Raw genomic sequence first — 16,111 nt, forward strand, 5'->3', positions numbered from 1 at the left:
TGTGATCGCTGTGTATGTGGTATATAGGTATGTGATCTCTGTGTATGTGGTATATAGGTATGTGATCGCTGTGTATGTAGTATATAGGTATGTGATCGCTGTGTATCCAGTATATAGGTATGTGATCGCTGTGTATGTGGTATATAGGTATGTGATCACTGTGTATGTAGTATATAGGTATGTGATCACTGTGTATGTGGTATATAGGTATGTGATCACTGTGTATCCAGTATATAGGTATGTGATCGCTGTGTATGTGGTATATAGGTATGTGATCACTGTGTATCCGGTATATAGGTATGTGATCGCTGTGTATGTGGTATATAGGTATGTGATCGCTGTGTATGTGGTATATAGGTATGTGATCGCTGTGTATGTGGTATATAGGTATGTGATCGCTGTTTATGTGGTATATAGGTATGTGATCGCTGTGTATGTGGTATATAGGTATGTGATCGCTGTGTATGTGGTATATAGGTATGTGATCGCTGTGTATGTGGTATATAGGTATGTGATCGCTGTTTATGTGGTATATAGGTATGTGATCGCTGTGTATGTGGTATATAGGTATGTGATCGCTGTGTATGTGGTATATAGGTATGTGATCGCTGTGTATGTGGTATATAGGTATGTGATCGCTGTGTATGTGGTATATAGGTATGTGATCGCTGTTTATGTGGTATATAGGTATGTGATCGCTGTGTATGTGGTATATAGGTATGTGATCGCTGTGTATGTGGTATATAGGTATGTGATCGCTGTGTATCCGGTATATAGGTATGTGATGTAGTGAGTGAGGAGCAGGGCGGAGTCGGGCGGTGATGTCACGTCTATAGGGATGCAGGGATTCGTCTATCCGCTGTAATCCAGCTCCATGTGTACAGTACACACAGGGGAAGAGGGAGGGCCCGGCACACACACACAGCACTAATATCGGAGCTCCATAGTCCCGATCTGCCGGGATTCCCATGTTACTTCCTGCTGTCACCGAGGATCTCCATTGTGACCCAGTGAGTGGGCGGAGGAGGAGGGCTGAATTATTCTAGGGAGTTTACAAAGTTCTCGTCCGTACACCTTGATGGTGACATTGGATGGTGACGGGCGGTACCGGGCTGGATCGAGGAAGTGCCGACTTACCTGTGAAGGGGGGAGATCCGGGGGGCCCGATGTTCGGGATGTTCCATTGTATCCCTCTGTGGCGGTGTAACCGTCATGTGGAGTCCGTGGATAAGAGGCACTGCTCCCTACTTACCGTCCCCGAGGAGATCTACAGGTACAGCCGGAGTCTGGAGGAGCTGCTATTGGATGCCAACCAGCTCAGAGAGCTGCCCAAGGTGAGCACCATCCATGCATCCATCCATCAGCTTCCAAACATCTAACCTAATGAAACTTTTTTTTCCTCTTAGTTCCTCATAGTAAGGCAAAGTTACCCCCCCTCCCCTCTTTCAGGTTATTTTGAACAGCCTGGGGGAGATTTCCCTTCACTTCCTGTCCTGGTGGCACAACAGGAAGTGAGGACAGCCCACTAAACTCCTTATTACTTTGTTCACCATTGAGGGGTTTAACCTGGCCTCTTGCTTTCTCTAGATATGCATTGATAGGTGTGCAGTTGATGTGCCTCTTTTGATGTGTTTTTGTACTTCTGCCTTTTTTTTCTCTAGTAGGATGCTGGTTGTTAAAGTGATGATATAGTCTTACTTTACTATGGGGTATACTTACCTGCTCTGTGCAATGGAATTACATAGAACAGGCCCAAACCTCCTTTAATGAGGTCCCACTAGGGTTGCCACTCTCCCGCAGCATTTATTTTACTGACAAAACATGTAAAATTTACTGGCAGAGCACATTAACTGACAAAAAAGAGGACAACTTTATATTAAAACGCTATAAACATATTATGGAAACGTTGACAATACCCCTAACAAGTCATTTGCCTGCTTTACACTTACAAACTCAACACAGCATGACCAATTATCAGCTCCTAATATTTACAAACAGTTGTCAAAAAAAATCACAGATTTTTACAAACTGTCAGTAAATTTACTGACGGTTGGCAACCTCTTAAAACCAAGCACAATTTTAAAGAGATGAAGTGGCATTCCTAGGTCCCCCATCGGCACTCGTGGTTCCTCCTCTTCTCTAAGTGCCCCCCCAGCCAGCCATTTGCTCTGGGGGCACTTGCAGGCTTGCTCCCGGGCATCCGTTGACACAGATAGCGCAGCTCGTGGAGCCACATTTTTTTTTTTTTTTTTTTTTAAAAGAGTCAGGGAATTGTTTCTCACAGGTACACAAGTGTAAAGCTACATTTAAAGCGGAAATAAACCCATCAATTTAATTTTCAAAAAAAAGTTCCATTGCGGCACATTTCATTGTGGGAGTGTAATGGTCACATTTTGTTTGGGATCTCAACCAAACTGTCAAACCATCAAATGGCTGGGGTCATAACTGATCACATGAGCAGCACTATGGCATTTGCAGATCAAACTGAAGCAGCTTCCTTGGCTGTAAAGAATAGGAGGGTTTAGTTGCTCTTTAACAAAGTTTTTGCCTTCTGTCAAACTCAGCCTGTACAAAGCAAGAATGGGCTGATAGCAGCTGCAGATGTCCATAAGTGCTCATGAGCTGGGGCCTCCTCCAAACTCCCCTTGCCCTCCTGTTTTTACTCCTATGAGTTGTGGGCCGGGAAGTTCCCGTCCTGCAGCTTGTGTAAACAAAGTGGTTTGGGAATGATGTGGTGCTCAGATCAAGAGCGCAAGTTTAGAGTTTGGTTATAGATGAGTTCAGTGGATGCCCATGATCCTCTCTAGTGTTCACATAGAGCAGGGATATGCAATTAGCTGACTTGCAGCTGTTGCAAAACTACAAGTCCCATCATGCTCTGCCTCTGGGTGTCATGCTTGTGGCTGTCAGAGTCTTGCTATGCCTCATGGGACTTGTAGTTCTGCAACAGCCGGAGGTCCGCTAATTGCATATCCCTGACATAGAGTGTTTATCTGTGGCTTGTGTCCAGGTACAATCCCTATCCACAGGTAACCACTCCATGTGCGATTTACATGCGTCCACAGCCACTGTCCACCTGTCATTGCTTTGTGCAGGCTGAGTGGCTGCAGCTCCCTGCATTCATCTGTAAATCCAGCCACAGTGCATTAAATCCCATGTGAATGAGTCTTTAAAGTGGAACTTTTTTTTTTTTTTTTTTTTTTTTTCATCTTCCCATCTATTAAATCTTCTGCCCTTGTTGTTTTAACTTTGGATAGTAAAACATTTTTTTTTCTGCCAATAAATACCTTATACAGCCCACTTCCTGTTCCTTGTCTGGTCATTGGCCTAGGCTTATGACATTATGCACAGCTCTCTCTCACTCTTGTGAGAGTTTGCCAGGAAGGGTATTGGGGGGGGGGGGGGGGAGGAGTCATAAGAGGGCCAATGAGAGTTGTAGAGCTGGAGGTGTGCCTCTGTAAATCCAGGAAGTGAACAGGCAGCAGCTTTAGCTGCCCACAGTTAGAATGGTTGCAGCCAGACTCAGTAGAGGGAGATTTCTGCGGCATATTTGGCAAGTACAGAATCACAGTATATATAAAATAATATGCAAAGTGGTTGGAGGGAAGCTTCAGAATGACAAAGATGGTTTTTATTACAAATTATGTGAGCAGACTGCAGTTCCTTTAAGACGCCTTTACACTGATGCAGTCATACATCGTTAAAAAACGTGCGTATCTTATACTGTAAATGCTCAGATTTGTGATTTACCAGCATACAGCCCCAGTCTTGATTCGTACAGGTAGGAGTGGGACTTTAAATATGCCTTTGAGAACATATTACATACATAGTACATATGGATTAAAAAATGAAATCTTTAATGAAGATTTTTTTTTTTTTTAATCCATATGTACTGTGTAATATGTTCTTGGAGGCATATTTAAAGTCTCCCCCCCCCCACACCCATGTTCCTTTTTTTTCCTTTCCATACAATTTTTGGGATGATGCCAATGAGAACAGGATATGACATCAGACATCCCAACCTGCAAAAACTCATTTCAGGGAAGTGGCAAGCTCATTTCAGGGAGGTCACGCTCCGTGCTGTTTTCTAAAGTTTTAAAAAGGAAAATTAAACTTTGTGCCCACACATTGCACTACACAATGCACACCAAGTGGTGGGAATGGGCCCTTACAGTTCATGCCACAGTAGAAGTTCTTGCTGTTTACCTGTCTTTTGAAGTTGTTCCATATTTTGTATGATTGAACACTGACAATGTTTGGGGAGCACAATGCTGTAGAGAAATGGAAAACGTGTCATTGTTACATATTGTGTTGTGTGAACACTGATAAAGTTTGGTGACTAGGCTAAAGTGAAATAGTGTGTAACACCCCTTTCACGCTGAAGTCAGTTTTCGGGCGTTTTAGCGCTAGAAATAGCGCATGAAAGCCTGGGTGCCTTCACACTGGGGAGGGGTGGTGCTCTTGCGGGACATTACAAGCAGCATCTTTGGGACGGTTTGGGAGCGCTGTATACAGCGCTCCTAAACCGCCCCTGCCCATTGGAATGCATGGGCAGCGCTTCCAAAGTGCTGCAACATGGGTGGTTTTAACACTTCGGCCGCTAGCGGGGGTTAAAAGTGCCCTGCTAGTGGCCGCAAAGCGCAGCTAAAATGACGGTAAAGTGGCACTTTACCGCTAACGTGGCGTGGCCCCACCCCAGTGTGAAAGTGCCCTAATTATTACATATTGTGTTGTGTGAACACTGATAGTTTGGTGACTAGGCTGAAGTAAAATGGAAAGTGTGTAATTGTTACATATTTTGTAAGAGCACTGATCAAGTTTGGTGACTAGGCTGCAATGAAACGAATGTCTCCTCAGGTTCCAGGGAGGTGAAATGGCTGGTGGCCTATAGTAGTCCAGGTAGAAGGCCTGCCTCCAGTACAGCACATTCCTGTGTTCATCATGAGTGCAGGACTCCATGGGAGGGAGTGGGGGGAAGTTCAGGTTCTATTACTGCTCCCGTATTCCCAGCTGCTGTGTGTCTTGGAATTCAGCACTAGCTGACAGAAAACCTCCTGTGTGCGAGGTGCAGTGTGTATAGTCATTTGTGTGTTGTACAGCTTCTTCTCGAAGGTTTTCAGTCAGCAGTATGGAGTGCCTGTTACATAATTAGGAGCAATCTGTTGTTTACGTGTACGGCTTCTAATATTTTCACTTGGCTCAGTGCTGCTTCCTAGTATTCCATCAGTGTGTTTTCTGAGGCGCAATATGGGAGGCACAAGTGACTTGGAAGTTGAACAGTCAAAAAATAGATGGTCGATACACAGGTTACTGTATGTGTACATTATTCTGACTTGACCTCCGGAAGGTTTCACCCCTTCACAACCAGGTAATTTTTTGCTATTCAGCATTTCGCTACTTTAACTGGCAATTGAGCAGTGATGCAGTACTGTACCCAATCAAAATATTATATCATAGAGCTTTTGTTTAGCGGCATTTAATCATCACAGGGTTTTCTTTTATTATATAAATTAAAAGACTGAAAATGTTGAATTTTTTTTTCTACTTCTTAAAACCTATTCAATAAAATCAGATTTCTTCAGTCCTTTCCCACATTGTGGACCCCATTGTCTCTCTGCCAAACCTGATGGAGGAACTATTAGTCTATAGTCAGGTGTCCAATTTTCACATCCATTATTTGTGGAGAGAGAGGAACACTTCTTCATATATGGTGGGAATGTCCTATACTGAGACCTTTTTTGGTTAATGGTCAGTAAGCATGTCTCTGATGGTCTCGGTGTGGATATCCCTGACTTACTGAGTCATTTCCTCCTCCACACCCCCAGGCCCTTCACGCACTATAAACAAAGTGCTCTCCCACACCTTCTCAATGCGGCTAGACGCCTAATTCCAATTTATTGGAAAAGCTTGCGCATCTCGAGTAAAGTGGAATGGATGGGGATGGTGGGGGAGATCATGGATGCAGAGGAATGGCTTGCCACGTGTAGGGGTACGCAGAAAGGGTTGGACTCCATTTGGGCATCTTGGAGAGACCACATCTCAGGGTCGCTTACAGTCTCATCCAGCTTTGACACTGCCTTGCTGGCTCTGGCTGACCCCAAGTTTAGACAACTACTTCTGGCGAACCTGTCTGTTTTTGGAGGACCAGATGGGATGGGATGGCAGTGGGTGTCTGCAGATGTATCCGCTCACATCCGCCCCTCCATAGAACAGAACAGACTGGAGGGTCCGATCAGGTCCACCTGAAAAACTGACAGGTGGACTTGATTGGATCGCTCATGTAAAAGGGGCCATAGTGTGGCAGTCAATCTGGTGCTAACAGACACTGGCTAGGAGGGACAGCTACATTGCTAGTGACACTAATAATAGTGATAATACTGTACACTGTACGAATGACACTGGCTGGGAAGGAGTTAAGATAAAGAGGTTTACTGTGTGCATAACAAGTGTAATGTGTCCTGATTTTACTCATAGACCTGGCTGTTTTTTCTGCCTGAAGTCAGATTTGATTTCAGGGAGATGAAACAGACAGATCTTTGTCAACACAGAACTTTGTGCTGTGATTTGCCACAGCCGATCATTGGCTAAAATCTGCTGACAGACTTGTGCTGTGTCTAATCGCAGCACAGGTCAGTAGGGGGCCACGCACGCCCCCAAACCTGGAAGAAAGGCTGCAACGTACAGGTATGTCGCCTAACCTGTCCACAGTAAATGTACTGTGGGTGGCAAGCAGTTAAAGAATTCTAGGCTGATTTAAAAAAAAAAAAAAAAAAAAAAAAAAAAAAAAAAATGTAATGGCGTGCAGCATCGCCAAGTATTCTTTATTGATGACCTGGTTTCTTTCACATGAATGGAAATGTTTCTTCTCAAAATTGTGTCCAAATCCAGTGTGACAGTGCTTCAGCCCAGCAATCCCACACTGTCACAGTTTGCATTTGCTGACCTATATTGGACTACAGAGTGATGCAGCAACTTAATGTGGTCATATGGTTTTGCTACTGTACAGATGCACTTCAGTAATCTCTGCTTCAGCACCACCCAGCACTGTATGCTATGCTGGGCACTTGACAACACATGTAGGCAGCTATATACTATGCTCGTAGGGCTGCAAGGGCCATACCATTGCACAAAGCCCTAATAATGCTGGGTAGTGTAGTTTTGCTAGTCCCTTTTGGTACTTCCTGATAGTATGGAGAGACATTGGATAACCCTACCATTTACATCCTCTGGACTCAGGCAGCAGCGCTCATGGGAAGTGTCATAATTGTAAATGGAGGGGTGCAAAATCTGCATCATGTTATAAAGTTAGGCCTCATGCACATGGATGTTTGCAGTTATAAAATATGCCTAATATTAAACAGTGTTTTCCTGCACCCCAGAGCTACAGGTTGAGCATTCAGCTGGCCATAGAATTGAATTGCTATAGGCACCTGCACCCATGTAAATGATTATGCTTTACTTGCGCATGCACATACTATACAATGTATTTTTTTCAAACGCAATACTTTTGGGTCCAGGGAAATACATCATACACCTGTGCACAGGTAAATGCCAGAGCACAGAAATATCAGCAATTACATGGGTGCTGGGGCATGCAGCCATTCTCTTCTTTGACTAGCTGTATGCTCCACCTACTTCTCCCCTGGCACAGGAAAGTGCTGTGGTATATTTTATACCTGCAAAAATCCAAATGCATGTAGCCCTATACTTAAGAATGCCCTTGCATGTATATTTGAAGGGCAGACATGTAGAACTTCCTTTTACTTTAGGTCAACCCCAAGGTCGGATTTTGTCAAGATGCTGCACATGCATTCGGTATAGAAAATTATCATCCCTTTTAACATAATCCACATTTTGTTGCTTTGCACCCTGAAATGAAGACAGACACAGTTTTTGTTTTATCAGCTGTATTTACTCAGTGAAACTTATAACATCAAAGTGAAAGCTGTAAACACCATGTCAGAAAAAAAATATGAAAAATTCAAAAACAGAATTACTGAGTTGGAAAAAGGATCACCCCCCCTCCTAAAAATGACATAAAATTACCTGTAAACTCAATCAGATGGAGCTAATCACCTTCTAAATGGCACACAAAGCCATTTGACTTTCAACTGTGGTCATTTTGATTAGCTCCGCATGAAAAGCGCTTTCCTGGAGCATTTCAGTCCCCAATAGTGCAAAAGATCTCTGGGATAAAGTTGTGGACAGGCACAAGTCAGGAGATGGATACAAAAACAATTCTAAGGCTTTATTAATGTCTAGAAGCACAGTGAAGTCCATTTATCACAGCCTTGTGCACACTGAGTTTTTTTTTTTTTTTTTTTTTTTTTTTTGCTGTTCAACCCAGTGAGTTGAACGAACATAAAACTGCCAGCTCTGGTCAGATCAGCTGTGCTAACTATGCAAAGTTAGCATAGCGATCTCACCCGCTGAGCTGGTGAGCTGCCAACCCTACCCCCCCCAGCACACTGATTAGCGCTATCCGCCATTGGCTGAGAGCGCTGATCAGGAGTTGGTCAGCTGCTGGTTTTCCAGAGTGCTCCTCTGACAGAAGCCGCCAAACGGTCGGCTTCTGTGGGACAGACCGACATACACACGGGCCGAATGTTGGCCGTTTTTTTTTTTTTTTCTTTCCAAACTGGCTCCTGACATTCGGCCTGTGTGTAGGGGGCTAAGGAAGTGGAAGGTACAACACAGACCCTCCTTGGATCAGGACGCCGCTCCAGACTGGATGAAAGAGCCAGGAGGAAACTGGTAGGAGGCTACCAAGAGGCCTACAGCAACTCTGAAGCAGTTGCAGGAATTTAGTACAGAGTAGTCATTGTGTGCATGTGACAACAATATCACAAATTCTCCATGTGATTTGTATGGGAGGGTTGCAAGAAAAAAGACACTCCTCAAGAAAGGCCACCTACCGTCTTGACTGAGCTTTGCCTAACCCTACTTTGAAGATTCTGAGGCCACATAGAAAAAGGTGTTCTGGTCAGATAAGACTAAAATTGAATTATTTTGCCCCAATGCTAAATATGACTGGAAATTCAATACAGCTCACCATCCAAATATTATCACCTCCATGCTTTACTGTAGGAATGGTGTTATCATGTTCTGAAGATGTTTCTCTGCAGCAAGAACTGGAGCACTTGTCAGGATAGAAGAAAACATGGTTCGGGCAAAATACCATCACATTCTTGAGGAAAATCTGCTGCCCTCTGCCAGAACATTATCAATGGGTAGAAGATTTACCTTCCAACATGACCATGAGCCAAAGCACACAGCACAAATAACCCACTGAAAATCTGTGGAATAACTTGAAGACTGCAGTCCACAAACAGTCTCCATCACATTTAACTAAACTTGCGCAGTTCTGCAAAGAGTGGGCCCCTAAAATCCATTGGATTCAACGCCTCTATTCACTGTCACCGTACTGTTAGTGGCTGTAAACCCACAATTAAAAAAAAAAAAAAAAAAAAAAAAAAAGCATAATGAGCTAGTTCATTATGAAATACTCACCTTAGATCAAAGTCCCCAAACAGCGCTCCGGCCAGTGACATCGCTCCCGGAGTTACTTCCGGGTATCGCGGTCTCCGGTGCTATGATTGGTCGGGCAGCCGGTAACGGCACACTAGCTGAAGCAACGGCATGAACGTGCCATTGCTTCAGTGCACATGCTGATACAGGGGATATCTCCTAAGCCTTGCAGGTTTAGGCTATATCCAGCTTAGCTACAGGTAAGCCTTATTATAGGCTTACCTCTAGTAAAAAGTGGTCTGTACGAGCTGGTTCACACGGGGGGGACTTGTCCCGTTCTGTACAATGGAACCGTTCTACATAGAAAAAAGGTTCCTGTACTACTTTTGGGGGCGACTTGCATAGGCTTCTATACAGAAGTCGTTTTGCAAGTCGCCGTGGCAATCGTGTGCAGGCGACCTGCATGTCGTGCCGCTTCTAGTGTGAACCGGCACTAAGGGTTTACAACCACTTTAGGAATAAGGAATTAACGGATTTTGAGCACATCGTCTGGCGGTATGATATGTAAAGTCAGTTATGGAGGGGAAGTGGCGCATAACCCCTAGCATGGGAAGTGCGTTCTCAAATTTTAACCCCTTCAGCCCTGGAAGGTTTTACACCCCCCCCCCCCTTAATGACCAGGCCATTTTTTGCGCAATGGCACTTTGTTAATTTAACTGACAGTTGCACTGTCGTGCCACGCTGTACCCAAATACATTTTTAATGTCCTTTTTTTTTTTTTCTCCACAAATAGAGCTTTCTTTAGGTGGTATTTGATCATGGCGGTTTTTAATTTTTACGCTATAAACAAATAATCGTGACAGTTTTGAAGAAAAATGTTTTACTTTCTGATACAAAACGCATCCAATAAAAAAAAAAAATGTAAATCAAATGTATTCATCAGTTTAGGCCAATATGTATTCTGCTACATATTTTTGGTAAAAAAAATCACAATAAGCGTATATTGATTGGTTTGAGCAAAAGTTATCGCATCTACGAACTATGGGATATTTTTATGGCATTTTTATTTATTTTTTACTAGTAATGGCGGCGATCAGCCTTTTTTTTTTTTTTTTTTTTTTTAATAATTATTTATTTTTTCCAGGACTGCGGCAGACAAATCGGACACCTAACTGACACTTTTTTGGGAACCAGTGACATTATTAGTGATCAGTGCTAAAAATATGCAGTTACTCTACTAATGACACTGGCAGGGAAGGGGTTACCATCAGGGGCGATCAAAGGGTTAAGTGTGTCCGTGGGGGTTGCTCTGACTGGGTGAAGACTGAGATCAGTGTTCCTGCTTAGCAGGAACACAAGCGCTCTATCTTCTCCACTGTTAGAATGGCGATCTGCCTTGTTTACATCGTCTGATTGCTGTTCTGCCTCTCTGGGGAACAAAAAGACATACAAGTACCTCGTTTCGTGCAATAGAGCCGGCCCGCCGCAGTATATCTGTGGTAGGCAGTCAGGAAGTAGTTAAGAGCCCGTTCACACCACATGCAGGGCAGTGGTGTGCGTGTGTGTGTTTGTGTTTTGTTTTTTTTTTCTCTCTCTGCACCAAAAATGCATGGAAATTAGGTTCTATGGGTTCCAATTGCATGATTCACCAAAGTGCGTTTCTGTTCCAGGGGAAAAAAAGTACAACATGCTACCTTTTTTTTTTTTTTTTTTTTTTTTTCCTGCCCAGAATTGTACTGGAATGTGGTAAACGCATTAAAAACGCACTGGGCCCCAGTACAGTGAAAAAATGCATTGCTTTAAAAACGTGCATTCAGAAATTCATCCAGGATGGATCTGGAGTGTGTTTTTGTGACGTGAACTGGCCCTTAATCTTCATGAAGTGTTCTAATTTTAAAGGTATATAAAGTGATGTAATTTTTAAAGGGATAACCTATATTTTCTTTGACTTACAAAATGGTGTTAAGAAGGTTGACAAATAAAAGAACCTTTTTAGAAGGTTATGAATATAGTCTCACTAACTTTACATTCCCATAGAGAAATGTTGTCACCATAAACAGGTTTATTTAGCACTTTTGCTGTATGTCTTTCTAGGTTGACCAGACGCCACCTTACTGTTTTTGTATGCTACATTGACTCAAATAACATGAGCCACGACATAGATCTTAGTAAACAAGCGGAGAGATTTTTAAAACATAATTTCCAGGGATTTTCCAGCAGGGCTACCCGTGTGATCCTCTCAACAAAAGAGCAGTCATAGCCTATAAATGTTTTAATTTTGGTATGACTTGTGGCCCTAGTAATCACAACCAGAAAATTTGGGTCATTTCTGTTCCATATGATAAAAAAAAAAAAAAATTGTATGGCCAGCCTAAAACCAGCTACACTTAAAGAGGAAGTAAACCCTAATGGGTTTTACTTCATCTTTTGCTCCCCGCAAGGCCTGCAAATTAAAAGCATAATGGGCTAGTATGCATCGCATACTAGCCCATTATATGTCACTTACCTGCAAACGAAGCCCACGCTGTCCCCAGTGCAGGCCGCATCCATCTTCGCCCCTCTTCCTTCCGGGGCCGCGGACTCCGGCACTGTGACTGGCCGGAGTCACTTGACGTCACTCCTGCACATGCGCGTGGGAGTCGTCAGTCACGACATGCTGGGGGAAGAAACTGCACGGTGGTCCGTTTCTTCACAGCTCATGCGCCGATGACCACACCTTCGCACTATAAGTGAAATATCTCCTAAACGGCACACGTTTAGGAGATATTTCCACTACCTATAGGCAAGCCTAGAATACTAGGCTTGCCTATAGGTAAATATCACACAAAAGGGGTTATAAACCCTCGTGTTTTTTCACCTTAATGCATCCTATGCATTAAGGTGAAAAAACACCTTGCAGTCACCGTCCCCCTAGCCCCCCCATTTTACTTACCTGACCCCTGAATTTCTGTCGGCGCGTCTCCACAGGTTCCCGGCTCTTGATTGGATAGATTGATAGCAGCGCAGCCATTGGCTCCCGCTGCTGTCAATCCAATCCAATGATGGGGGGGCGGGGCTGAGTCCTGCATTTGGCCTCTATGGACGCCGAATGCTGGATTCCGGAGCGCGTCTGCAAGGTAACCCCCTCGGGAGAGCGCTTCTCCAAGGGGGTTATCTAATGCCGTGGGACCCCAGAAATGGATGTTCGGGGCCACTTTGTGCAAAACTAACTGCACAGTGGAGGTAAGTATGACATGTTTGTTATTTAAAAAAAATAAAAAATAGGGTTGCACTGATACTAGTATCGGTGCCGATACCGAGTATTTGCACAAGTATCGGTACTCGTGTAAATGCACCAATACCTGAAATTGATACTTTCAGACTCGGTTCTTTGAGCTGTCGGTGGGTTTCCCTTGTTGACAGCTGAAGTGTTAAAGAAGTCCGGCAATGTTTATTAACAACATTGCTCGCAGAAACACTAAAATAAAAAGAAACATTGTTTCTTTTTTAATCTTTCTGTTTCTTCATCTGCAGATCAAAGTTTTACCTCTTATAAACCTTTAATTTACTCTAATCAGCCTTAACCACTTCCCTACCCGCCCATAGTCATATGACGTCCACAGATGGGATCTCCCATCCTGGGTGGATGTCATATGACGTCCTGGGATTCCCGGCCCTCTAGGGGGCGCGCGCGCCCGCCGCGTTCCTCGGGACCCGGTGCGTGTGCCCGGCGGCCGCGATGTCCACCGGGCACCCGCGATTGCCCGTTAACCGGGCCGGCATGTGGATCTGTGTGTGTAAACACACAGATCCACAGCCTGTCAGCTCTGAGGAGAGCGATCTGTGTTCCCAGAACGGAGGAACACAGATCGGTCTCCTCCCCTAGTGCGTCCCCTCCCCCTTCAGTTAGAATCATTTCCTAGGAAACATATTAACCCCTCCCCGCCCCCTAGTGGTTAACCCCTTCACTGCCTTTCACATTTACACAGTAATCAATGCAATTTTATAGCATTGATCGCTGTATAAATGTGATTGGTCCCAAAAATGTGTCAAAAGTGTCCGATGTGTCTGCCATAATGTCGCAGTCACCAAAAAAATTGCGATCGCCGCTAAAAAAAATAAAAAAATATTTAAAAAAAAAAAATGCCATAAATCTATCCCGTATTTTGTAGACGCTATAACTTTTGCGCAAACCAATCAATATACGCTTATTGCGATTTTTTTTTTTTTTTTTTTTTTTTTACCAAAAATATGTAGAAGAATACGTATCGACCAAAACTGAGGAAAAAATGTGTTTTTTAAAAAAAAAAATTGGGATATTTATTATAGCAAAAAGTAAAAAATATTGTGTTTTTTTTCAAAATTGTCGCTCTTCTTTTGTTTATAGCGCAAAAAATAAAAACCACAGAGGCGATCAAATACCACCAAAAAAAAAGCTCTATTTGTGGTGAAAAAAAGGACGTCAATTTCTTTTGGGTACAACGTCGCACAACCGCGCAATTGACGTTTAAAGTGCGACAGTGCTGAAAACTAAAAATTGGCCTGGGAAGGAAGGGGGTGAAATTGCCCGGTATTGAACCGGTTAATTGACTCCCTATTCTCCATTTAATTATTTTCCCGTGTGTTTTTTTTTTTTTTTTTTTTTACGTCTATTTTTATAAACAATTAAAACTTTTTTTTGTTTGCTTTGTTAGTGACTATATTTACACATTTCACATGTCAAAATCTATTTTATTTCATTTGTAAATAATTTTTCAATGCTTTGTACCATTGCTGACAGCTGAAGTGAAAACAAAACAGTTGCGGTAGGTATTGGTAATGTCGAATACTAAAAAAAGAGTATCGGTACTTGTACTTGTTAAAAAAAAAAAAAAAAAAAATGGTATCGTGCATCCCTAATAATAAAAAAAAAAACAAAAAAAAAAACGATCCTTTAGTATCACTTGAATTATTTCTTCAAAGTTGAGCTTAGATCCATTTACCAGGATGGTTGTATTGTTGCTGCTGTTCTTTTAGTGGGGATTCTTGCTTGGCTTATGAATGAACTTGTCCAGGGCAGTCAAGCAGCCTGAAATCTAAAGCTGGTATGTGTATTCTCTGGAGTAATGTCTTCACATTCTTCAGGTCTTTTGTTTCTCATGTTTGTTGTAGGAATCTCAATAGACACTCATATTTATTACTAAGCGCACACTTGTAGATTTAGATCCGGGTAGGCCACCTTCTGCGCACAGTGTGCCAAAAAATGTTTTCAAAGTAATTGAGTGTGTCGATTTTATAACAAAAAAAATTTCAGTGTCACACTCTCAATCATGAAAAGGTATTTTTAGAAAGTAAATGCTGTAAACTACTTTAGAAGTGAGAAATTAACGCCTCAGATCAGCCCCAGTTCCTGCAACTCCACACCTCAGATCACTGTCCTCCCTGCAAATCTGTTTCACCACTGTAACCCTCTGCTCTTGTTGTCCCACCACTGTAACCCCCTGCTCATCTGCCCCACCAATGTTCCCCCTTTCTCATCTGCCCCACCACTGTACCTCCCTGCACACCTGCTCCACCGATGTACCCCCATGCTCTTCTTTGTCACCGCTGAAACTTCTCATCTGTCCTAACACTGAACTTATCTACCCATCTGCCCCACCACTGTACCTCTTGCACATCTGTCCAACCTCTGTTCCCCATGCTCTTCTGCCCCACCACTGTAACCCAGTGCTCATGTGTTCCACCTATGTACTCTTTCTCTCTGCTCTTCTGCCCCACCGCTGTAAACCCCTGCTCTTCTGCCCCACCGCTGAACTCCTCCTTCCTCCCCTTCCTCTCTCTTCCTCTCTCCTCCACCCTTGATTTAGATAATAAGATGGTGTTCGGCTTCCCTACATGTTGCAATATTGGCAGCACATTTCACTCCTTAGCTTGAATAATGCATTGTGGTAAATTTGAGGTCAACTCAAATGTTGTGGGCTTTAGAGGAATTCAGGCTGCATTTATCAAGTAGCAGCTTGGCATCCCTGTGCATTGATCTTAATTTGCATTAAAAAAAAAAAAAAAATATATATATATAAAAAAAATGTCCTACTTGTTGGCCCTTTCCTCTTGCCCCCTCCTCCTCCTCTTGAGGAGAGGAGAAGCATTGAGTGCTGGTGGGGGACCTTAAAAGCAGAGGTTCGGGTCTGCTCTTTCAGTCAGTGTACAGCCACAATGTCTATGTCATGCCAAAAACTTTTTCATAATTTTAGCTTGTGTGGGGAAGGATTGGAAATTCTTTTAATCCTTCTTTTTTTTTTTTTTTTTTTTTTTTTTTTTTTTTTTGCTATCAGGGGCTTGTGGAGAGATTTAATGCCCAACTGACAATGGTTGTACAAGACAGGACATTAGGGAAAACTTGCAACAGGAACACATGCACAAACAAAATATCTGATTGGGTTCTAGCCTTCCTCCCTCCCTATAAAGGAAAGTATTTTTATTTCGGACTGTTGGCTGTTGGAGAGGTTCCCCTCACTTCCTGTCTGGTAGATGTTGTCAGCAGGACAGGAAGTAAGGATCCATCTCTTTAACCAAGGCAGCCCATACCCTTTTTTTATTTATTTATTTATTTATTTATTTATTTATTTATTTTTTTCGTTCAACTAGCAGGTTGAACAAAAAAAGATCCGATTTTCTCCATCTA

General features: G+C 43.0%; 1 protein-coding gene across 1 annotated transcript in view; it reads left to right on the forward strand.

Annotated features, from left to right (window-relative positions):
* Window positions 1-842: 842 nt before the first annotated feature.
* Window positions 843-16,111, forward strand: part of LRRC1 (leucine rich repeat containing 1) — a 276,773-nt gene continuing 261,504 nt past the window's right edge. Inside the window, exon 1 of the mRNA XM_073626677.1 lies at window positions 843-1,334. Within this exon, the coding sequence (XP_073482778.1) occupies window positions 1,092-1,334 (243 nt within the window). The 5' untranslated portion in view covers window positions 843-1,091. The remainder of the gene's footprint in view (window positions 1,335-16,111) is intronic.

Source organism: Aquarana catesbeiana, linkage group LG04, assembly GCF_042186555.1.
Source record: "Aquarana catesbeiana isolate 2022-GZ linkage group LG04, ASM4218655v1, whole genome shotgun sequence".
Taxonomy (NCBI): Eukaryota; Metazoa; Chordata; class Amphibia; order Anura; family Ranidae; genus Aquarana; species Aquarana catesbeiana.